This window comes from Egretta garzetta, unplaced genomic scaffold (assembly GCF_000687185.1).
Source record: "Egretta garzetta isolate BGI_Z169 unplaced genomic scaffold, ASM68718v1 scaffold424, whole genome shotgun sequence".
NCBI classification, from domain to species: domain Eukaryota; kingdom Metazoa; phylum Chordata; class Aves; order Pelecaniformes; family Ardeidae; genus Egretta; species Egretta garzetta.
This window is the reverse complement of record NW_009259489.1, coordinates 2241473-2266798: the sequence shown is the minus strand read 5'-3', so window position 1 is coordinate 2266798 and position 25326 is coordinate 2241473. Positions and strand designations below refer to the sequence as shown.

Genomic DNA, 25326 nt, shown 5'->3' with positions numbered 1-25326 from the left:
GGGCTAGATGTACTAATTTTGATAATATTCATTCCAATGAAATTATTCAGTGTGGCATTTTTTATTTTTTTTTAAGATAATGTTCAGGTCCTATCAGATTCCTACTCCTTGAATACTGAAGGACAACAAAAAATGAAAAGACAATTATGCTACTCACATGAGTCATGTAAATTGGCAGAGAATCATAATATTAGAGATGAGCCTGGCTTTTGTACCTAGGGACTCTTCTGACTAATTCCTTCTCCCCAGAAATATTTACTGCACTTAAGAAACTGTTCTGTCTGTAACTACGTGGTTCCCTCAGATATAACTTTCCCAAGCTCCCTCCCCAGTGCTTACAATTTGTCAATGTGGTATCATTGATGTTTATGATAGAATTACTACATTGTACAGACTTCTCCCTAGTCAACAAGTCTGATGTTAATTCAAGGTTGCACAACTTTGATTGAAGCTATATTTTAAGGTAGCCAGGATGCCTTTTTTCCTCTCCTTTATTCTGTCATTTTTTCATTTACCCTGCATATCTCTTCTGTGCATTTTTTTTTGTTGTTGTTGGAAGTGCCTGCTACAGACTTTGATTTAGCCCATTCTTCTATCAGCAAGAATGTCTCTCCTCAGTGTTCTCTTTACTTGTCAAAAATTTCAGCTTGTAGAAGAAATTTCTGTCAGAATGGAAAAAAAGCGTCTTGGAACCACCCTCCTTAAAGTAACACATAATGATGGGAGTGATAAAATTACTGTGAGAAAATAAAGGTAGCTAAATACCTATCAAAGGAATCCAAACCAAGCAAACTACAAAGCTCTTAAAAAATGTATGATGCTTCCATTTAAGAAAACAAACAAAACTGAATAAATTAGCTAGGTGATGCTTATGCCAAGTACCATAATTTCTAACCATAGCCTTATTCTCTCCCCTTTCATCCTTTCTTTAGGGACAAGAGCTGGTTTGTTTTACGATTTTTCTAATGCACATAATATGTTGTGGGTACTACTGAAGTCTAAATTATATAGATGTAATTACAAAAATGATTCTTACAGATAGGAAAAATATGCTCACTACATTTTCCAGACTATTTCATTATTATTTTTAATGAAAATCATATCTGATGTTTGTCTCCAGGAAAGAGATAATTGAAGTAACATGCTTGGGGGAGGCTTGTGTTTTCAGCTGAAGTAGCAAGGCTGAAGCTTTAATAATAAGAAATGTTATAAGTCAGGCCCTCTAGTTGTAGGTACCTTGATGCCAAAAGCTTTGCTCTGGAGACTGTCTGCTGAGATTAGGTATTAGGATGAGTCATGGAGAGAAACAGTTGCAAAAATGGATGATAAATCATTCAGGAAATACTGTTTTTAAGTGGATTTAGAATTGGATATGAAGTAAGTGTAGAACATGAATCAACAATGATCCTATTTGTCTCTTACCTAAGTGGATGTTAAGAGTGTATCTTAAACTACTGGGGTTTTTCATATGGACTGTGGAGTTTGTTCCATATTTGAGATGCTTTGGTAAAATAGCATGAGGAGTTAGTAAGGAATAGCTTATTTGGGTGAACATGAGAATGGCTGTGCTTCTGCAGATGATAGATCCATCTAGCCAAGCATCCCCTCACTACAGCAATACCTGGTAGCAGGTGTCTAGGAAGGAGTATTGGCACTCATTGTTTGTGCCTTTCACATGAATTCCTGAGGGAGAAGGAAACAGTAATGTTCTAGCAATGTGAAAATGGGAAGTCAAAATGAGTGGGATGAAGCTTGTTTCATATGTTGGATTTTTTCATCTACTTATCAAATAAGCTATCAAAACAAGAAAATGTTTTCTTCCCTTTTTTTAAGTCAGTGTACTATGTCTGAATGCTGATATCACACACGAGTTTTTACAGGGTATGTATCAGACTCCATGTCTCAGGGATTTATTGTATAATGAAACTGGCACAATGTGAATGTCTTCAATTTGGCTACAGAAAGTAAAGAAAAAATAAGTATAATAAAGATTTGACTGTAACCCAGGAAAAGCACACTTTTCTCTATATATTCTTCAGAAAGACAGTTTACTTCTGTAACTTCCTTGCTACTTTGTTGCTGATATTCAGGACTAAAAAAAAAAAATCTCATGCTAGTATTCAAATGATATGGACAGTAAGTAGGTTGTGATAAGAAGAAGATATTTAACATACTTAAGATTTGACCCCACTGTACATCCAGACTGTGCTTTAATATAGTGTAGATAAGACACCTTTTATTCTAAGCCCACCAAAGGTTAAAAGCTACTGAAAGCTCTGTCTCCGGGTTTCCTTACAGGAATTCCTGTTTACACTAAGAGTAGAAGGAATTGTTGAAACTTATAATCTTTTTTTTTTGTTTTTTGTTTTTTTGGTTTTTTGTAACCAGCAACTGCTTAACTTCCCAGATCTCAGTGCTCAACATCGTTGTGTGAGAAATATTGGTAGCTAGTATTTGGTTGCCTGCATTTCACATTGAAGACAATAAAGCTCTTAATTTATTTATTTTTAACCCAAGAGTGCTGGACACACAAGCAGCCCTTCTGGAAGCTAGTTGGGCTGCAGAACACTACACTTTTCAGATGATAACTTAAGCTTCCACCTTTTAAAGGCTCCACAGAGACATGCACTAGTTTATTCCTTGGTAGTACAAAGAAGGTTTTCTCTGTGTGGTAGAAAGATGTTCACAGTGGGGTTTTACATTGATCCCTAATTAATGAAACAGAAGGGAGATAATTTTGTTGTGTTGTGATTACAGTAAAGCTCTTCTGTAAGGTGTTGGACATGTAATTCTTGTTTCTTCCCTCAAATTCATGTTTTTTAATCAGAAAAGACAATATAGACATGTCAAATTACTCTGAATGTCAGTTCAACAGCTACTATTCGAAATAATTTTAACCTCATTAAAATACAGAAAAATAATGTTTAAAAGAATTGCAATCAATGACTCTTCAGAGATCATTACAATCGCTTTGAACAAGATGAACTGTACAGCACTACTAAAAGTAACTTCAAAGAGTCATTGATTCTGTTAACTTCAGGAATCTGGATTTTATTGTAAGTGTGGAAGCTTGGTCAGAGAGAGTTTAAAAAGAGTTACATGAGCTATCTCTAATTAATGACGATATTTCTCAGTTACTGTAGACAGAGGTCAGCTTTTTCCGTAACCATTTACATGTTGTTCTCACCAAACAAAATAAATTCAGTACATTTCTGAATTGCTTCAATTGTTTTAACTAGTCTCAACTCCTTTAATCAGGGCTTTATTCTGCTCGAGAAACTGTTTTGTGTGACATTACAAATCAATCTTGCTGCCTAAAAATCTAGGAAAAAATGGTCCTAAACTAGGAGTATGGGTATTATCCTGACAGTGGAATAACAGTTTTCCTTTTTAAGTATAACTTACTGCTTTGGAAAACAGTGTATTCTGAGTATTAATGATGGCATTGATAGCAACTCTTCTTGTGGTCTGTAAAGTAGTTTGCACTAAATTTTTCAAGTCTTTGATTCTGAATGCTTTGGATATCTATATAAGGTATATAGGTGTTAGATATATATTAGATATTTAGAATCAACATCAGAGGCTGCTCTTAACAAAGTCTTTCTAAATCATTGGCTTGTAGTACGGTATGATTTCTGCCCAACAATAACTTTTCATTGCAGTAATTTGTAACAGACTGGCAAGAATTAACTTATGTTTGTGGCATGCTCTGAACATGCGACATGAGCGTACGGGGACAATCTTTTTAGTAGGGCCAGCTGTGACAGGACAAGGGGTAATGATTTTAAACTAAAACAGGGTAGGTTTAGACTGGATCTAAGGAAGAAATTCTTTACAATGAGGGTGGTGAAACACTGGAATGGATTGCCCAGAGAGGTAGTGGAGGCCTCATCCTGGGAAATATTCAAGGCCAGGTTGGACGGGGCTCTGAGCAACCTGATCTGGTTAGCGGTGTCCCTGCTCCTGCAGGGGGGTTGGGCTAGGTGAGCTCTAAAGGTCCCTTCCAATCCAAACCTTTCTATGATTCTATGATTCTATGGCATTGTATGAACACTTAACAGCACTATGCAATTCTTGCATGACATGCCTATACTGTAAAAACATCTTTTTCAAATGGATGAATAAACATTGGGGGAGTGTTGTTCTGTTTCTTCCTTACCAGTAATTCCTTTTAATTACTTGTTTTCCAGATAATGGAGGACAGACTTTGGCAGGTGGGAATAACTGGCCTCTGAGAGGAAGAAAATGGACCCTCTGGGAAGGAGGAGTGAGAGGAGTAGGCTTTGTTGCAAGTCCTTTACTGAAACAAAAAGGCATAGAAAGTCATGAACTCATCCATATCTCTGACTGGCTGCCAACGCTGGTGCACCTTGCTGGAGGACATACCAATGGCACTAAGCCTTTGGATGGCTTTGATGTTTGGAAGGCTATCAGGTAACTTGCATGTCAAATCACCGAGTCAGAATTCTGGTATGAGAAGAATTTAATCAGCCCAGAGCTGGAACCAGGTGGGGGGGAATATTACATGTTCCTTTCTGTAAATAAAGGGAAGGTATAAGTGCAGTTAACTTTGCTATCCATGAGATAATTGTCCAGCTTGCAAATTAATCCTGGTCACAAATGCAAAACCCCCATACAGCTTTAACTTGGTATGTTGGGTTTATCAGTGTGGATACAGTGATAGACAAACATGGAATACTTTTTCAAGAACACTCTGTGATCCAGCAGTACATTAACTGATTTTGCACAGCATGGAGTACAAGTTAATAAATTTTATGGACCCAGCCCTGCTCTCTACAGAGGTCAGTTGAGTGTCTCTGCAGCATGTGCCTGGAATGGAACATGTGGGAAGTCTATGCAGACATTAAGCTCACTGAGCATGGATTCCACTTTGATGGTTTGTTAGCTCAGTACAGGACCTGTGAGGCTGGCTCCAAGTGTAACCATTTGAATAGGTCCATATCATGCTGTCCAGTGTCTCAGAAAGCCTGTGTGATTGAGTGCAAAAATAGACCTGACTTGGTTCCTGAGAGGTCATGGTGCTGTGCCTGATTTAAGCAAGCTGGAGCACTTGGGAGCATAGTGCAACATGCTTAGGTAGTTGGGAAGAAAGGGGCAGCTTAGCTCCAGTTAGGTTGGCACTGAGACCGAGCTAATGACTTTTGCTGGGCTCTCTCGGACTCTGTGCACCTCTCATGCTGTCTGGATTGACTGGGATATCCCAAACTCCACTAGTTCAGATAATGGAGAGTCTTCTGTGCATTAAAAGGAAAATCAGTTAAATCCCATACATTTTTCTTCATGAAAAGAATAATAAAAATGATATCACAAATGCTGGATACTGGGGGCTCTGGGTACACCTGAATTTGTCACCTGAATTTGTGCTTATTACTGGTGCGTTGGGCTCAGCAGAGTCAGTAAAAAAAGAATGGAAAAGAATAAATGAAATAGGCATTAACTGGTAAAAGTGATTTTTCACTGGATCAAACAATCAAAAGAAACTCTGGTGTTGCCCCTTTGTGACATCTTCAATCAAGGCTTATATTCAGTCAGTCCTTCAGCTATCAAAGCTTTTCTTTTATTCTAATGTTCTTTTATTCTACTAAAATGGGTTACAAATTCCTTAAAACCTGAGTTTCTGCAGAATTTTAAACTTCTGTGACCAACCCTTAGTTTTGCAAAAATTGCATGGTGACATTGGTTTAAATTCCTTTGTTTCCCCTTCTTCTGTGCTGCACGCAATGTATTCATTGATGGGGCTAAATCCTATTGTCTGTGTTCTTAGAAGTGATATTTATTTTAATTGGTCGTCGAATATAGTTTTAATTCACATAAGAATCATTTAGTATGGCAAGTTTAATACTGCTAAGGCAAAATAAAAGGGCTAGCAATTCTATTTCCTACATGCTGTTCATCTTAGAACTAGTGTTTTGTTTCTTTTGATAGTCTTTGTTCTGGTTTTGTAGCAGTCAGACAATATTATGTGTTTTGTAACCTTTTGTCCCCTTCTCAGGTTTCCCGTCCCAGCTTGCAGGAGAAATGTAGCTATTTTCTGCAATTTTCAACATAGTGCATTATGATAAACACTGATTTTTGTGTGTCTTAGCATCCTAGACTGTGAATTACAGGAGTTAGCTCCTAAACAAACATGAGCAGTGGGTGTTTGTGTTAGTGATTGGGATGAGAAATTGAGAGTTAGAGCAGGCAGAGTTGAACCTATTGACCTGTTCCTGGTTAGCCCTATTACCTTGAAGTAAAAAAAAACCCTGAAATCAAAAAACCAAGACCAAACAAACCCATATCTTGAATTCAGAGTTGTTTTGTTTGTACCTTTAGTAGGACTACCTGTTTTGAAACTGCTAAGTTTAATTTCTTTCTCAGTGCTGCCCCTCTGTCTGAGGAGCAATGGAGTAGTTTTCTGTACTATCTGGAGTTTGCAGAGAGCTTATGGCCTTGTGCCCAGGTGTACTGTATTGCTTTCTTCCAAGTGGAAGAAGATAAGGATATGTATAGTTGAGGTCAGGGACAATTAACTGCGAGGAAGGAATGGAGATTCCTGTCCAGCCAGAGGCGGTAGAATGTTTTACATGCCGATGTTACTGTGGGAAAACAGTATCAGCAAGATCCTTGGGTACTCCTAAACCATAGACTTCCAGCTACCAGCAGAATTCCTGCCTAATTCATGTTCAGTTTCAACTAGGTATTCTTTGTCATGGGCTGATCTTCTCAGATCCGGTTACTTCATTGGAAAATTATATGTGAGGAAGCATAGCTGCAGCTGTGCATCTCCTGTGTGCTACTGGCATTTGAATCTTACCTTGAATGCCATGTTTACTGGCACTGCTAGGGAACAGCTGACGTCCAATATATTCAGTAGTACCAACCGGAGGGCCTCTGTCCAGAGGCGGGAGAGGGGGGAGTCAGGTTTTGTGAACAGTTAGGCTGCTCTTGCAGCCAAAATGTCAAATTTCACATGATTTTCCCATGTAATCAAGAGAAATGAGTGTATTAAATTTCATGATCATAACTCAAAAGGTCGCTTGAATATTGGATGGCAAACAATGAAGGCATAATGCCCTTTTGGTGACATCTAATGGAAAGTTCAGATATGTTGCCCATAATGAGTGAAATTAAATTTTGCTAAGATTCTACCTCATTTGAAAAGAGTAAGTTAATAGCCAATCACTGTGTACATCTGTGATTTTTTCAGCCCATTTTAATATCAGTAGCTGCACATGCTTCTGGTGGGTTTGGTTGGGGTTTTTTTCTAGTGGATTTTAATCCTAAACCTACTGTTTCCTATGTGTGTAATCAGAGGGAAAAAGGTTTGGAATTTGGAACCTTGATTTAGATATTCAAAAGAATATATGGGACAATGCAGATACTCTCAGAAGTCACAAAAACATTGGATACATTCCAGTGTCTGATCTCTGTCTAAAAATGGTCAGTTTTCAACAAATCTGTTCTTAATATGGTATTAATATAATTCTGAAAATGACTGCATATAAATACATAAATGTTTAATATAGATCATTATATAAATAATATAGGAATTAGGTATACATTTTGAAATCCTAAATATAAATTCTGAAATCCTAGACCAAAATGAACTTTCTGTAATGATTTTAAGGTGGTTGGTAGTCCAAATTAGGAATTGCACTAACATGACGCTGACTAATATTAAGTTCTTGTAGTAAATAGAAGTGCTGCAAACCACACGTGTACACAACTGTTCCTTTCATGCCTCCTCTACTTAATTTTGACTTGAAGAACTAGAAGAAAGTTAAGGGTTAGTTGCAAGTGGTATGAAAATTAAAGTTGTTTCTTGTGGACAAAAATACCTTCTTTTGCATTCTTTTTAGCTAGCTATACTTTATGTTGCTTTCACACAATGCATGCAACTGAGGAAATACAAAGTTCTCATTGTTTGAACTTCTTAGGTAAAAATTTGCATGCTACTTAAAATCTCTTTGACAGGGTCTGGGAGCTCAAAAGCTTGTCTGCTCCTCCCAGATATATCTGCTGACCTAGCAGTGTAGGAAATACTGTTGCAACACTGTATCAGTGAGAGACCTAACAGAGGAGGAATGTGATTTTATTTTAAATAGAATTTGAAATAAAACAGGTTTTACTTGCACTCTCACAGTCTGATGCTCTCACTCACCAAAAGGTGTGTGGCTAAGAAGTCTGCCCAGCAGCCAGGCACCAGGGCAGGGGTTTTCAAGCCATCCATCAGCCAGGCACCACGATGCTTGTGACCAGATGTTAGGCCCGGGATCTGTTGCGATGGTGCAGAGGTCCAGGGACGCCAGCTATGAAGTCCTTCTGACGTCTTCTGTGTTCTTCTTAGGTTGGTGACCATGCATAGGTTCTGGTTATGCCTTTTTGTACCCTTTTGGTGCTGCTTCTCTGTCCTGCCCTACTTCTGTGAGTCACCAGGTGCCATCGCTGTTTTGTCTCCCCATGTTCCTGTCCTGTGAAACTGGCCTAGATGTGTTGGGGTCTTGCTGACCTGCTAATCGGGCTGTCATTAACACAGGCCCTTATGAGAGCCCTTTCCCTGCTGTGTATTTGTGTGTGTCTCCACATGCAGATCTTCCCAGCCTTTCTCCATTCATACCAATCTTGAACTTTCTGCTATAGTTTTCTACAGTGAAAGCTGGTAGGTCCCAAAAAATCAATTTTTCCATCCAAAATTTTGTTGCAACATATCTTTAGACCAGTAGTTCCTAAACTTCATTTTCCTCCAAGTACCTTTGGAATTAGATTTAATTTCCCTTTAATGTCCCCAACTTCTTTTTGAGAATAACTTAGGATGCTGTCACTGTACTGACCCATATTTGGCTATCCATCAGACCACTCCAATCTCAGGTATAAACCTTATACATAAATCATAACAGATTGCACTTTTCTAATACCTTAGATTACCATGGGTAATACTACAATGTAGCTGGAACCTCTAAAACCATGCACATATTAGAAATTATATCTAAAAATACAGGATAATATCACTAATTTATTTTACAAAAATAGTAACTGAGGATACCAAGAAAAATTAAGGGTAAACAACACTTATGTGCAACTAGTCAAGGAACCTAAGCCTTACTGCATGTTTCCAAGCGAGTATCTCAAAAGGCAGTTGCATGTCTAAGAAACATCTGTTCCCCAGATGCTTGCTACTCTATTGAAATAGAGACAGGAGGCAAAATAATTTTACTTATGTAGAAATTTGCCCCGTTTCATACATTGTTTTGATATATTTTGGTTTTCAGTACTGTATATCTAGTACAACCATGCTCAGAAAAACAGACTTTCTTTTGCATTAGCAGAAAAATGGAAAACCAAGTAGTAGAGCACATGAAGCAGTATGATAGGCACTGAGAGATTCAGGATAAAATGCAGTCAAAATACTAATATTTCTTCAAAGCTTATTAGCAAGTGTAGGTTTTCAAGTTTTACTCATACATTTTGCAGGGCAAGTTTCAGTTTTAAATTTTTGTAATGTTGGAAATAACAGAATTGATTAGATGAAGTAAAGGAAGCAAGATCAGCTTGAATGCTTGTGTACCAAATGGTTACATTAATTTTAGGAATTAAACACCTGTTTGAAAAAAGTTTTCATTGTTGTGGTATAAGTGAATGCTGAAGAAAGAGCAATATAAAGCTGAGAGTAATGTTTATTTCCAGAGTATCTGAAATATAATTATTTTAGGAAAGTGTGTACAGATAAGACCCAGAGAAATACAATATATGGCAAGGTTATAATGGCTCAGATTTTGCTGAGTGACACTGGGGATGTTTTTGTGCAAGATAAACATATTTACCCTGAAAAACCTTGGATTCCTTCCCAAGGACACCTTCTGCCTGTTTAACAACAACAACAACAAAAGTGAAAGATTGCATGTAGATGTTTGTTCATATTCACTAAGGAGTAATAGATCTTTCTGTATGTATGTTTTAAAAAATTTGCAAAGCAGAAGATAGTGTGATGTTTTCAGCATAAACTAGCTGATTCTCTTACCAACTCTGAAGTTAGTCTGTATGTTTTTGTCAAGATGTTCTTACATAGAGGACTTCTTTTGGAAAACAGTACCTTTTAACCACTTAATTAAACAGTCAGACACGGTAGAATAAGAGACAAAAGAAAAAGTTCCTTATTTTTAGGGAAGGAGCAATATATTAGAATGTTGGAGTCTAAAAATAAATATTCCAAAATTAGAGCATTATAAGATATAGTTACACTGGAATCTACTAAAATACAAAGGCGGGATACCCTAGAGAATCTTACTGCTTTCTTATTCTAGCTCTGTTGTCGGGACTATAGTCCTGATGCAAAATATGCTTGGCAGAACATCTGCCAGAATGAATCTGTTGTTGAGGCTGTGTCTTTTGAGGGGACTACGTTTGGCATGGAGCTCCCTAAATGGGAAGGAGAACAGAATTTAGGCACAGGGAAAGGGAACTCTGCTACAAGTGTAAATTCTCTACTTGTTGTCCTCAGGGTGTTGCTTCTGTCTTCCTGATGTCCTTTTCTGTCAGCCAGCCACTTTCTTCAATGTACGATGCCCTCTTCTTTTCTCTGGGTATTTTTTATGAATAATATATGCTGGTTATAAACCTCCATTTTGTATGCAACAGAATTGCCAGAATAACACCCGAACTGAGCAAGTTCAGTACCAGCTGATAGTGCTACAGAGCTTAATACAGCAATGCCATAAGCTTCAAGGAGTAATATCATGATTATATATAAATCACATTTAAAAATTACTAATAGCAATATTCTACCCCATAAAAAATTGATTCAATAAAAATGACAACTGCAGCATGAAAAACTTAAATGAATGCAGATGTAATATTTATATTTTGTGTTCTGCTTGCTGTACAATAATGTTTGTGGCCATGCTTAGTGAGTGTACAGTATCTACCCTCCAGGTTAAAAGCCATAATGGAAATTACCTTTAATGGTATGATAGTAATACTAGTCTGCTCAAACAGCACGAATATCCTAATTTCTTACTTTCTACCTATCATGGTACTGTATGAATATTGGATATATAAATGGGAGAAACACACAGGAGTAGCTACTTCTTTCTTCTGTGTTTGACCCTGGTGGAAGGCACTAGATTACTTAGCATAACTCTGGTGTTTGCTTTCTTTTACAAGGGTGCTGAAAAAATGTCGAAACACTCAGAGACTGCAAAATGAGAATATCTCCCCACGCAGTTACTGCGGAGTTGTTCACATGCTATAAATTCGTATCCTAGCATAACTCATGCTAACTGGTTCGTGCTACTGTTACCTGTGAATGACGGCAAAAGGCACACTTGACCACAGCTGTAGGTGGAGCACCTAGAGACAGTAAGAGTCTATTCAATCAAAGATAAAATTTGGTTAAATAAGGCCAGGCATTCCTTAGTTAAGTGTGTGACTACTACAGATGTTAGGGTGCGGAGCGGGGGGGAGTTAACCTTTCACACACATTTTGGAAAAAGCATTGTTGCGGAAGTTTTTATGCATGGAATTACTAACACTGTAGCTTAATTACTGTACTTACTTCTGTATTAATTCCAAGGCTGTATTATCTGACAACATTTAATCTTTCATCCAATCCTCCATGTTAATTTTGTGCTATCCAGAATGTGTGGCATCCAGAAATGGTTTTAGAAATGGAGTAGAACAATATTTATTTTGGTTAGTTGTTACTGAAAATTTTGAATTGCAGGTAAATATTGTTTAATTATATATTTTATATATTAAAATAACAGCCATTTTTGAGGTATCCACTACGTTTTGTATTACCTGATTTTTTTATTCTTAATGTCAAGTGGTTTAGGGGTTCAATTTTTGAGTCTGATAATGAAGCTCCTTAAAAAGAAAACAATTTAAGTTATTTGGAAGTTTCTAAAATGATGTGTTTAGGTTCACTGTCAAATGATAAAATATCATTGTGTTGTGATGTAGCCAAGGTTCTTTCTAATTATGTCTTCTTACTCATGTTGCCCTTTATAAGGAATAAATTTCTTTTACTCAGTTTTTTAGGACTGGGATTTACTTAACTCAGAAAATTTATGGGTAAGTTCGGAAGCTCATTCCACCTCATCCCTGTGTAGTCAGTGGCTAGAAAAAGAGAGAGTTGGGGGGGGGGTTCCCCACAAGGAAGTTCATGTTATCTAAAGAACCCTTGTGACCTCAATTACAAATCGAAGCTGGGTTTTTTGAGAGGTAGCCAATGCCTCTAGTGTTTCCTGAGGCACCCAGCCAAAATGCTTTCGGCACTCATTCAGGTATGCGGAGAGCGTAGCAAGTGTCATGTCAGCTTACACTGCAAAATTTGATTTTTAAAGTTGACTATTGTAAAACCCTGCTTTGGTAGAGCCAGTTCTGTCCTCTGTGAACTTGTGAACAATCCCAGTAAACACCAATGAAGTCAGGGAAGACTGATGGTGCAAAAGCTGTTGCTACTAGGCTGAGAGCATTCAGATTAAAGTTGATAGCAGTTTATGGTTATGAGCTCATTCTGTACTAGGATGACAAAAAGCCTTAAAATGTAACATGCAGAATCCTAGTGAGCTGTAGAAGGAAATTAATATTTCCTTTTGAAATCTCTCCTAGTGAAGGAAGACCTTCCCCCAGAGTGGAACTGCTGCATAACATAGACCCCATGTTTGTGGATGACTTCCCATGTGAGTATGCCACTGATTTTTCAAGAGTTATTAAACATACGCTTTATCTTCTGAACACCACTTATTTTTCTTAAGTGAAGTATTTTCTGCCAAGTGAAACAAAATCGTGTAGGATACCTTCTGCTTCTAAATAAATAGCTTTAAAATACAGAAACGTCATCCCCCACGTGCTGTCATTACTTAGTAAATCATGACCAATGCGTACTTCCTTATTTCAGAGAGCTCTGAAGCTCTGCTGAGTAATGAATAAAATACTCTGGAACATGGAAACGAGGAGCAGCCATGTGCCTGAGGTGCACAGGGAGGCACATTGCCAAAAAACCCTAGCAAATCCTGTCTTCAGGTTGGCAGGTAGCTCTCATTGAAATGCTTGCCCTAGCACATCTTGATACATCTGTGTAATATGACCTTGCAAATAGAAAACTTGAGTTTTTGAGAAGCTGAGAAGTTCCAAGCCTTGTGATTGCTTTTGTTCCATAATCATACGTGTTGGATCTTTAATGCCATAATCACATGAATTGGAGTTTAAGATTGGCAATTCTGTAGCTCTTTAAGCACCGTCTGTTTTATGATTCAGCATCATGAGTTTACTAAGGACTACAAACTTTTCAAGCAGTGATTTTTTCACGCAAAACATTGGAACGGGTCCTTTCCAGTGTTTTTATAGCATTTCTGTATTTCATGAAATAAAGAAGTAAATCCAGGCAGAGAAAAAGTAGTGCAGTGGGGACAGTGATCCTTTGCCTGCAAGCCGGATACACGTTGTGCTGGAGTAACTGGATGGAAAGAGGTAAGGTGGCCTTCTGCAATGCGCATCTGTTTCTGTGATGCTTTTCTCAGAAGGAGCAACACTGTGCCTATCTAGTGCCGGCTGGACAGCACTGCCTGCAGATAATTCCTACATACTGACAGAATTAAGACGCAGCTACTCCAATTTCCCTTCAAAGGATGCTCAGTGATGCTCGTAGCATTCCTGTACAATGTTATGCCCTGATGTGGTATCCTCAGGCATACTTCAGAGACCATCTTTTCCTTGGGGGAACTGACATGATTGAGCTCAGTGGAGCTGTTTGAGTGGACAGGTTCCTGGTGTAAATAGTAGGGGGACGAGCAGATGAGGTTTTCAGGAGTGTAAGCTCAGGAAATACTTTCCCGTATTGTTTCCATGACACCGTACTCTGATGATACTTCACTGTTTGCTACATACAACGTCTCCTTACTTTTTGTGTGTGTTGCATGAGATGGTGGGCAAGGAGCGGGGCAGGTGGGCAGAAGCTGTAGTAAGTGGAACTTTTATGCTGGATGAGATGCAACTTTAAAGCATCACGAACAGAGGAAGTGGTATGCATGCCTGTAAACTTACAATGTGTCTATGTACCTTTAAAAACTGGAGTCTTTAAAAACAAAAAATGTAACTCTCCACTGGCATGTCCTTATATGCCATATAGGGTTTCCCCATCTCTTCTCAGAAAAGACTTATAATTTGGCAAGTTACTTTGTGCCACCTGTTTTACTTTCTCCCTTAATAGCACTTTTGGTCAGGAAGAGGTAGAGTTAACCTCCAAATTAGTATACGTTACATTTTTCCTAGTTTTGATTTTATTATACCATTCTTAAAGGATTTGAGAGTACGTGATTGTGTTTCTGATAGGTTTGACAAGATGTATCAGTTATACATGACAAAGTATACATTAAACTGTACTTTTTCAGATCACTGTTCTTTTAATTAATGTACTGTTTCTAATGCAACAGAGCATGTGAATTTGTAGACCACTCTTGGGGTCAAGAAATCCAACTTTCTTTGTACTTCATCTATTGTCATAGTGTGCTTGATTTCTTATAAGTTAACTGGAAGTTGGAATGGTTTTGTGCTTTGCAAGATGAGTCATTGTATTATTTATGATTCTGTTTTTGACCCAGCTAGTGAAATTGTGCTTTGTCACATAAGGATTAAAATGTCTATTTAGCAATCTGAGTTATTAACTCTATATGTATGTAACTCAGCTGATTTTTGCTAAGTGTCTGTTTTTCACTTGTGCAAACTGAGTGATAATTTTAGATTTAAGGTCCAGATAAACAATATTGGTGTCTCTACTGGGGATAGATTAGGGAGACACAAAGCTTGGAATATATAGGTACTTTCAAATTTTCAGCAATCATGGCTCTCTTCATGGTTTTTTTTGAAAAAAGCATCTTAAAATAAACTGCCCATACAATTTTGCAAGGTGATTAAACTGTGTGTCACTCTGGAGTCTTGCTCTTCCCTGGACTGTTTATTGTTTCCTTGTCCTTACTGGTTTGAGATCAGACTACTCTTTTGCCTACAGTGCTAAAATATATGCATGTATGTTTTTCTGGGTTCTTTCTTACCTCCTGTATTGTCTTTGGCCCTCTTTATGCCCATCTTGCCCTTGTCCTAGCCCACGTAAAAAATAATATCACCTATCACCATAGTCCATAAAAAATCATCATCATGTGTCAGATGAAGTATTCCTATTCTACCAATACTTTATTTTTTGGTAGTAATTTAATTAGAAAGTAAAATATTGACTGGATGATACAGATTAGCCAAATCTTTGGGTTTGCAGAGTACTGTGGAAAAGCAAAGAGGAAGTTAAATCTCAAGATACTGTTAAACACAACCAAAAAAACCTTTCCAGATGCTGTGGATAATCATGCGAGTTCTGATCATAGTACTATTAAGGAAGGCACTGTACTGTTGTAGTTGTGTGCACATAGGGCATTATGTTATTGTTGTAATTGCACTCAGTGCAGGTTCAGTGCTCCTGAGCTCTTGAGTGCTTCTGCGTATAATGTATACATACTTTCAGCCTAATATTTGTATTTAATGGATGCATTTATCTTCATCTCTGTCTGAATAAACTGATACCTATATATTTTTAGTGCCATGAATGATGGGCTATCTCATGCGATTCCTTGATTATTTTTATTTTTTTTTGACTGAAATAGGAAAACTGAGCTTTGTTCTGTCCAGTTTTTTTATGCCAAAATAAGCATTCCTTTAGGGAAGAATTTGTGCAAAAGACGTAATTCATGTAGCGTCAACTCAACTGTTCAGCCAAGTACTCAGCAGAATGTTAGGTTAAAGGTAGGACACGCTATCTCGGTTACAGAGATAACTATGTCTTTGCTGCTGTGGTCTGCTAGAACTGACCTTGACCTGCATGTTTACCACTTGTGGGGTAACATCATACAACTTTTCAAGTTCTCAGACTGAGCACTAACTTTCTAACTTCTGGGCGTCAGCTGGGGTTACTCCAGCAGATCTGATGAATCTACTGATCAACATCTGCTTACCTTGGCTCAGGAGCTCAGATCCAGTGGTAAATACTGTAGCCCTACAGTAGTCTTGTATCAAAGTACTGTACTTCTCTCCTATTGTTAACACTAAACAGCATAAGAGGGAAAACACTATAAACTAGTTTCATTTGACAAAAAATGCTGACAGGTCTTACTTCACTGGCTCCTTCAAGTAACGGTAATCATCTTCTCTCTCAGAGGGCAGACTTTCTTCTTTCAAGTATAAACCTTTCCAGTGGTCTGAAACATACTGCAGTGTTTTACATTGTAATTCTTCATTTGTCATCTTCAGTGCTAATAAAGGGGTTCCTGTCCCTGACTGCAGAGTTTGCCCGCAGGCTCCTTCTGACCTGTGGCAGCCCAGTGGAGTGGATGGGGTTAAAAATAATCTTTTCTCTTAGTGAACTGGTCTGGTTTGTAACGCAGACCTACAACAATTATAGTAGTGTAATGGAGGAGGCAGGAGGTGGTGGCATGACAAACTAGGGTGGGGTCTCCAAAAACTAGGATAAGGAGGGGAGTGGGTTGTGGTCTTTGTAGCGAAGCCAGCCTGGTGGTGAGCTATTGCCAAGTTGGCCAGCCTGTCCTCTCCCTTTCTCCCATCCTTTCCTTGTGCTGGATCTGGAAATCACATGGCAACAAAATGAATGTTCTGCCAGATAAGCCTTAAGACGGTCCTGGGTGGCGGGGGGAAAGAGGAGGAAAGCCAGCTGAATCAACTCGCCGTGTAGCCTTATGACTGGAAGCGGGGAAAAGCGTGTGGTTGGTGGCAGATGGAGGGACTGGCCGCAGGACCGGCAACTAGATCAGCTCAGGCCACCAGGGAACCTCAGCCAGAGGCAGCAGTTTCATGGAGTTTAAGCTGGTGTAGGTCGCTTCTGCTACCAAAGAGGAAATCCTGCCACCCACAGTGCCTCACCAACGCTCCCCTCTTTTGCGGGTCACCAAAACCACTCTCAGATTCAGGCTGTGAACCAGGTCAGGATACTGGTTCAGATTTTAATAACCCTTTTTTGTTTGTTTTCTTTTTTTTTTTTTCTTTGGATGTGTCTTGGATATATAGCCAAGCGCTCATTTTGGCACAAATGATGGGACTAGAAGAAATTTTGAGGGACAAGTGAAACTGATTGTCTTGGCTCTGAAATTTAACCCTGAGGTTTCCATTTCATAAAACATGATGAAGGGATCCAGCAGGTTTCTGCTGGGGATGTGCTTTGCTTCTTCCCCGTCCCCATTCCCAGCCATGCGCTCCTGATACTTATTTTGCATCCATTCTGGCACTCCTCAGATACCGATCCAACTTGCTAGCCTGGTTTTCCTCTGTCGGGTAGGTTGAATCTGCTCATTGAAGGGGCTGATGGATGCCATCGGCATCCTTGCGGGGCCAAAGAGGGTTGTGAGGCTGGAAGAGGGGAGGCAGAGGGAGAGCCAATCCTCTAAGCGCTGTCTGGCTGCTCTGGGAGCCAGAGCCCCAGGGTGAAGGAGTAGGGAACCACACCTAATGGTTGGACTTCACTGTGCTGAACCAGTCTGGTGAGCTCTGCAGGTGGAGCTGGACCCAGGCTCCTCAGAGGTGGTTGGTTGCTCCTCTCCTTCCTTGCTAAAAGCCATCGCTTTTGTCTTTCTGGTTGTTTCTTCATCACCCTGTTTGTTTCCAAAAGTCATGAATGTATGTCTCAATCGCTGCGTCTCAGTGTAAATTTGCAATTTATTAGAGAGTTTGCAATTACGTAAAAGCAGGACATGGTTATGAATGATGTACTGTCTCCTGGGTTTAGGTCTGAAACATTCACATTTTCTGTTAGTTTTAAGAGTTTGGTAGTGAAATAGGAAAAATAAAACTGGAAAACTAGAATTATGTTGAAGCAGAGTATCATTTTATCTGTAACGTACAGATAAAAAAGCATGAATAAAATGTATAAAGTAACTTGAAAGTTGTATGAATCAAAAGTCTGATTTACATGTGTTGAAAGGAAAGAAACCCAAAATTGTTTTGCCTTGTTTTTGTGACTTTGTCTTTAAAAAAAAAAGCTAAGTTGTTGATGGTTTGGCAGCTGTACAGGTGACGTCAGCTCTTCCATTGTGAAAGATCTGCTTTCTTTTAGACAGCCTTATGGCATTTCATCAAGTTTTGGTGATTCAGCTGAATTAAAAACCAACTGGATTTAAGTCTAAATTCCCTTAACTGCTAAACCAAACATATTTCTGACCACACAGTCATTGCTAGATGGCCTGTCTTGAAGCAGTATTGAAACTTTATATCCCACAGAAGGCAACTTCATTTTGAGAATCGGGACTAAATGATATGGTGAAAGGAAACATACCCTTTAATTCAGAGTTGTTAATCAGAATCTGTCAGTACACACTGTATTATTTTTTAATCTGACTTGCTAAATTTATTAATTAATTTAGTGAATTTCACAAAACCTTGTAGACTAAACGTGTAGCATCACTTTCCCTTAAAGAAGAACCTGAATTTCTTTGAATTAGATTATTCAAAATGAATATGTCATTGGGTGGGGCTGTTTGAGGCTGAAAAAACTTTTACCTTCATTTAAAATTCCAGACTTAACCATAAACTAAAACTTCAAAGGCATAATAAAATTGTAGGCTACTAATTATAGTCAATTTATTTTGAAGATACCTATTCATAGAGGCAGACATCCAAGACAGAGAACTTGTAAAAACATTTTGTGATTTTTCTCCAAGCTTTTATTTGCCTTGAGCAAAATTAATCAAACTTTACATTGCTTTTCTTGACATTTGAAAACAGTCAGTACCTCATATATTGCACTATTAATTGCCAAAATAAATGATTGCTTATAAGGGGCTAGATCTGCTATATGCAGAATGAACAAATGATATATTACAATAGAGAAAACATTTTGTTCTGGGACTGATGTATCATTCATGGGCATTAAAATTGCATTATAAGGGCTGTAGAATTATATATTATATCCATACATGTACCAAAATGATTCATCTTAATTAAGGAATAGACACTCTAGGCTCCTTTAGGGCCCATTTATTACTTATTTGGCCCAGGTGGAAGATGATTCCTGAGACTTCACAGGCCAGAAGTGATTGCCTTCCTGGTTTTATTAATGATGATCTAGCTGGTTTAGAATTATTAAAAAAAAAAAAAACAAACAAACAAAACCACAACCAAAACAATCCCTGGTCATGGAATTATTAAGTAGCAGCAGAAGATGTAGATATGCATGGATGAGTGTTCTGTGGGGGCTTCAAATGGGATAAGTATGCTCCATATCTGTGCCAGGTTAAGACCCAGAATCCACTCTTGGAGTCAAAATGTGCAGAAAAGCAACCAGTATGGTTAGCTGACTAAGCTTATCTAGAGACAGCTGAATGGAGGAATGATCAAGAATGGGGAAAAAGACAGATACATTCTTTGCTCCTCTGAATTTCCATTTCTCTGCAAAATTATACATATGCATGCTGACCATCTGGGCTCTCTCATAATTTCATTACAAGGAATCATAAATTGCAATGACCCTCTCCCTGTAAGTTTATAAGGCAGAAGTTGCCAACATGTGACCCTGGAGCCATACCTCCAGTGGCCCTCAACCACTTCACACGGTGCTTTTCATGCTGGTCTGGCAGTTTTGGGCAGAGCTCAGCTTCATTCCCTCATGGGAGGCCACCATTCCAGCGAGCTCTGCTGCCATTCACATCAGAGATAACTGGTGTTTTCCTTTTGGCTATAGGCTGTGTGAAGTTTCTGGGGTGTAGCTCTTGCTGTTGGGAAGTTTGGCCTGTGGTTATACGTTGCCAGTACTAAATGTATGGGGATTGCACGTTTGGTGAGCCTCATAAATACTAATCCCCCTGTTTCCTTTGGGATGCAGATAATCTCTTTTAGCATTTAGAAATGTTAAGTCACTTGATGAAGTGTCTAATGCCAGTATCATGACTGGAATTCAGAAAGCCCTCCGTACTGATGCTTTGTTATGCTTCATTATATCCTATACCTATCTGACCATGACACTAACATTTTATATTTTCATGAAGATCTTGACATAACTGTTAAAATACGTTTTTCAAATGAGATGTCGCTGAGCTGGAAACCTATAAAGTTTTAATTCTGCACAGGGTGTAAAGGTCAGGTTATACACTGCTCAGTTCTCTTTACCGTGAGCGCTGCTACGTTACAGTGATGCAAGTGGGACTTAGGTGTTTCACATATAAGGCCATCTCAACATGACCTTTGATGTCTTCAATAATTCATAAATACTGTTCTATTCAGTTCAAATCTGTTTCCTGGAAAAAATAATGGGTTTAATATTTTTTTCCCTATTTTTCCATCAAATATGGAAATTGAGCATTTCCTTTTACTGTCTCATTTTGTGATGTTTGGCCTTGTAGTCTGTACTAATGTTCACTCTTATTTAGAATAACTTTAATTTTTTTATTCTGTAATTGTATAAGAATGCAATAATCTGAATAAATGCTTCGCCCTGTTGATGTTCACAGGGATTTTTTGCTGCCATGAGTAACTCTGGATTTTACTCAATTGTTTGTGTGGTGTCTTTTTATGTAAAGCTACAACCTGTTGTAAAAATCAAGGTGAATACTTTGAAATAAGAATGAGAGTATTCTCTTGTTGAAATTAAGAAGAGTATGTATTTTGGAAGATAAGAGACTGAGTATTATATTCTACTATAAATCTTTCCTTTGGAATCAAACATTACTATGAGAAAAACTGAAATTAGAAGGGACAGTAGTGGATCTATGTGTTCACAGTGTTCAATTAAGTGAATTAAGATAGGTGAGCTTTGCTGGGTGAGTTTGTCTGCAGCACAGCCCTGTGCCTTGTCAACATGGCGGTAGGAAGTTACAGTGTCTCAGGGCTCATCTGTTTCTTCAAGATCAGTATTCTAGTCAATCTTCCAAGGTTAAGGTCACAGCTATTCCTCAAACATTTTTATTTTAATAACGTAACAGAAAGACTCAGAGTTTTGTAGAAAACTCATTATTGCCATAAAGCAGCAAAAGGTCACAAAATGTCTTTCCTCAGTGAAGTAACAAAACCTCTTATCTCTTCAGTAATTCATTGTCACAGTATAGACTGGAAGAGCCCTTGACATTTCCCGAGTTTCCTTGTTGAGGTGAAATAATTGATCTATACATCACAGTTCAAAAAAAAGATAAATTGGTTAAAAGTACATACATGCAAAGGCCTTGTTAGTCCACAGAGCCATCCACATTTCAAAGTGGCTATACCAAGGTTGGCCTTCCTTCTGGCACATTTTCATGGACTCTCATGTTAATTAAGGCATCAGACGTACAAACATTTGTGCAACTTCAAAAATGTACCTTATGAGGATGAGCAAAGACAAAGGTTATCCAGATGCAACTGAAATGGAGAAATCATCACTTTCGAAGGGCTGCTACTGACTATTGAGCTATCACTTAGAAACTCTGTAGAATATTTTCTTTGTTTTATTCATTATAAGCATAAAGGAAAAACTGTTGGCTTTAAAATACTGAGAAGGAAAGCAAAAATGAATTGACTTTATCTGTGTGAGGAGTTATAAATGCTGGTGGAAGAAGAGGCATTGTGTGATTTTGAGCCTTTTCAAAAAATATACATTTCCTCTCCAGGAGGAAGAGTTGTCTGTCTTCTGTAGTACAGACCATCAGTAGCAACAGTGGTCCATAGCACTGCAGTAGGCCTAGAAATAACCATGAAGAACTTGATCAGCCTCATATTGATGGTGTGTGTTTGTCACTGTGAAGAAGTAAAATGCTACTTAATTAGACAGCGCTATTCAAAGCTACCTTGTAACTTTTAGCTTTGATTTCTACGAGATTTTTTGTCTTTGGTGCTTCATAAGAAGGCAGAAGTCTAAGAAGCACTAAATAACCTACTGATTATAGGTTTGTTAATGTACAACAAGCAATGTCCAAAAGCAGTCTGTTCATGAACAAGATACTCTTACATGTACTGCCTTAAAACAGTCTAAATAATCTGCTTAGGCTCAGAGTGTTGTTCATGTATTAAAGTCAGACACTGAAACTTTGATATTTCATTTTTCCTGTAGTAGAAGAATATTTTTTTTCTGTATTTCCCTGTAGATTTCTCTCAGAAAGACTAAATTTGCAATGGATGTAAACCAGCTACATATCTAATAGAGCAAGTGTTGATCAAGACTTTAAAATATATGTATTTTCTGAGACATGTAGTAAGTTCTAAATTTTGGCTTTATTGTGGATGAAGGTGACAGTGAGTTTTATTGTAAGTATACTGTTTCTCCATCTCTTCCCATTTGTTCATCTCTTCCCAAAATTCCAGTCATGGAAGTAGGAGTTAATTCTGAGAAATACAGTGAAGTTGCTTCAAATCATATATCCCAAGAAAGAATAGGCTAGACGTTTATAGCATTATCCATTTAAAAATTTCCTGCATTTTGTGGAAGATGTCTCTTTTGCATTTTGATGCATTTTGACAGTTCATTGACTGAGATTTGCTGAAATTCAGCAGTAATGAATAAGGACCTTAAGAAAATTCGCAGAGGATCAAACCGGTCCTGGTGAGATTGGTACTTTTGGCCAGCACTGATTATACCCCAGCTGACTGTCTTGTGTGCACTGGATCCCAGAGCTGAATCAGTTGCAGGAGGAACAGGAGGTGCATTCATGCCAAGATAATAACATGCACTTTGCCAGAGCAATAGGGAGATTTTCTTAAAATTCCTCCTGGAGTTTGTTTTGTCTTGTGCATTTCTCAATGAAAACTAAGCAACTGGCTGCTTCACAAAATCAAGTCTAGAAAAAGGTAAATTTTGTCATGAGGTTTCTGTTGTATAAAATGCTAAAAATAAATTTCCAGTACAGCACCATCTACAAAGTTTCTAATGCATCTATGTGAAACACAGTTGTAAAATTTTCTGTTTATGAGCAAGTGATAGTTTTGCCTGGAGAGTCCTCATCTACTTGTATCTAAGACTTTGTATGCTGCTGTAGCTATAGAGAAATACTCCCTCTTCCCCTCCAATTCTATTTATAAATGTGTGGAGAACAGCCATGTGTTTCCATGGTGTTCACAAGCAAATGAGGCATTTAAAAGGACCTTATGTTTATAAATAGAAGATATATAAGGTCTAAGGGTGTCTCCTAATTGTAAAAATATCAACTATGCCTTTTGTTCTTCTGCTTTTTTTTATTTCTTAATAAAATTTTCTTTGAAAATGTAGTCTTATCTTGCAGGTGAGTAGTTGATTCATCTGACTGGTTTAAGATTTTCGGGACTGTGTAACTTGTATTACTTCATTAGACAGTCACGATTTTCAGAGTGTTTGGAAGAGACTTGATTTAATATTCATCAGTGGAGATGAAAAATGTAGTACTTCCACTGCTCTCCATGTTATAACCACTGTGGTCTACTGTATATATTAAAAACTTGAACCATGTTCTGTATGTTATTTCCTGATATTTAGGAGGAAAAATTCTTATGGTGAAGTAAAGCATGTTGGTGCTTAATCCAAAAACATAAAGCAAAGAAATTCAAGTAGAATGGAAATCCAGTATAATTTCTGGTCCAGTCCATAGGTTTCTACTGCTTTTATTATGTGTCCAGCTGAACAATGTGAATAGTACAGCTTTCCAATTGCTGAAATGGCCTTCACTAGAAATGGTGTATGCTGAAAGGTATTTATATGTTCTTATGTTCCCACATTAAACCTTCCTGCCACCTTCTGTCTGTTCTCCCCAGATCCAGGTATTTCCAAACTGGAAAATACCAAAGGAAATCTCGATATTTTTTTCATGTACTGTTCTGCTTTTTATGGTGTAATGTAGCATCCCTAATTTGGATGCATTTGTAGACTGCCTGCAAATCAAACTATAGACCAGACTGGTTGCAAATGAAAACCACCCTGTGTCTACAGAATAATTTGCGTTTATAGTTGCTAGAAAAACACATAGATAATTGAATTAAAATTTAGAAGATAGTTAAGTTAAAAATCTATTCCAAATGGTGCATCCACTAAATTTGCTTACTTTCTTGTATAAATTCAAAGTTTTATGTACAAATTTGGCATGAGTGGAAATTGAAAATACCCAAACCCATCTGGATATCCCATCACCAAATTAAAGGCTTATTTTCTATGTTGTCATTCAAAATATTTGTATGTATTATAAGATATGAAATGGAAAATATGGAGAAAACCACCATCCTAGAGTTTCATGCAGCCTGTTGGTGAGAATTCTCTCCTGAAAGATGGAAGATCATGGTTCAAAACCCTTTGTAACAACCCCCAAAGCCCAGAAGCATATCTCCAGTGTTGGGCTAGACTTTTTGGCAGGGGGGAAAAAACCTCTCATTTTGTCAGATACATCCTCATGTGAATTTAACCCTTAGTTTCCAGTTTAATTTTATTAAAAATGTATGGAGGTTAAACATTTAATTAGTCTGATCCTTTTCTTTATTTCCAGTTTACTGAAAATTAAGTAAGTTCAGCATCGAATTTGCATCTGTTTCCAACTGCTTTGGTGGAAAAACAATAATTTATATAGTGTGCTGTTGGCTGGGGCTTTTGGTGTGACCTGAGAATTTCCTCTGTTAGGGAGGAAACTATTGGACAGTTGGAAAAATGCCGTCAGAGGAAAGCCTAGAAGATGTGGTTGGGGGAAGCAGCACTGACCACAAAGAAAAGCTATAGGGTGGCTTCCTGAGTTTTACTGCAGTGAAGTTATGGTTCATTTCTTGACTTTGTGTCCCCATTTCCTGCTGCATGTTCCTGTAAGGAATGAAGTGTCTGGGTGCCTGTTACCTGAAGTCTGCCTTTATTCTGCTGTTTCAATGCTGCAGGGAAGATCAAGTGATATGTTTAAAGTAAACAGTTTCTAGACCCTAACTTCCAAGTATAGTGACATGGATTTTGCAGCAGGGAAAATGACACTGGAATTTGGTTTTCTCTGTTCATCCATAAGCCTCAAGTTTTGGTAATATTTATGGGATGGCGTGCTGTTACTGATTTTTTTAAATTATTATTTTCTTAAGCTTTTTCTTCTGAGAATTGATAAACTGTGTATTGGCACTTTCGTTTTGTTTTGATTTCAGAATCACTTTAATTTGGGGATAATTTGGGGGTCTGGTTAAAATGTACATGTTGTTGCCAGAAATCATTATTGTGAATACAAATGCGGAAGCCTTTCTTATAAAGGTTTAATGGAAAACACACTGTGTCTACTGAACTGCATGGATAAAGGGGAATTTAGCTTCATTTGTTTGATTAAGAGAAGTTGGTAGGGGTAAATTCCTTGTTTGTTACTACTGGTGCTTAACCAGTCTGAACCA

The 25326-nt window shown here is 37.9% G+C and overlaps 1 protein-coding gene across 1 annotated transcript in view; it reads left to right on the top strand.

Moving 5' to 3' along the window:
* The window catches only part of ARSB (arylsulfatase B), a 70792-nt gene that overhangs the window by 30174 nt on the left and 15292 nt on the right, over positions 1 to 25326 (top strand). The window contains exons 4-5 of the mRNA XM_035892824.1: positions 4191 to 4434; positions 12613 to 12683. Coding sequence (XP_035748717.1) covers positions 4191 to 4434; positions 12613 to 12683 — 315 coding nt within the window. The remainder of the gene's footprint in view (positions 1 to 4190; positions 4435 to 12612; positions 12684 to 25326) is intronic.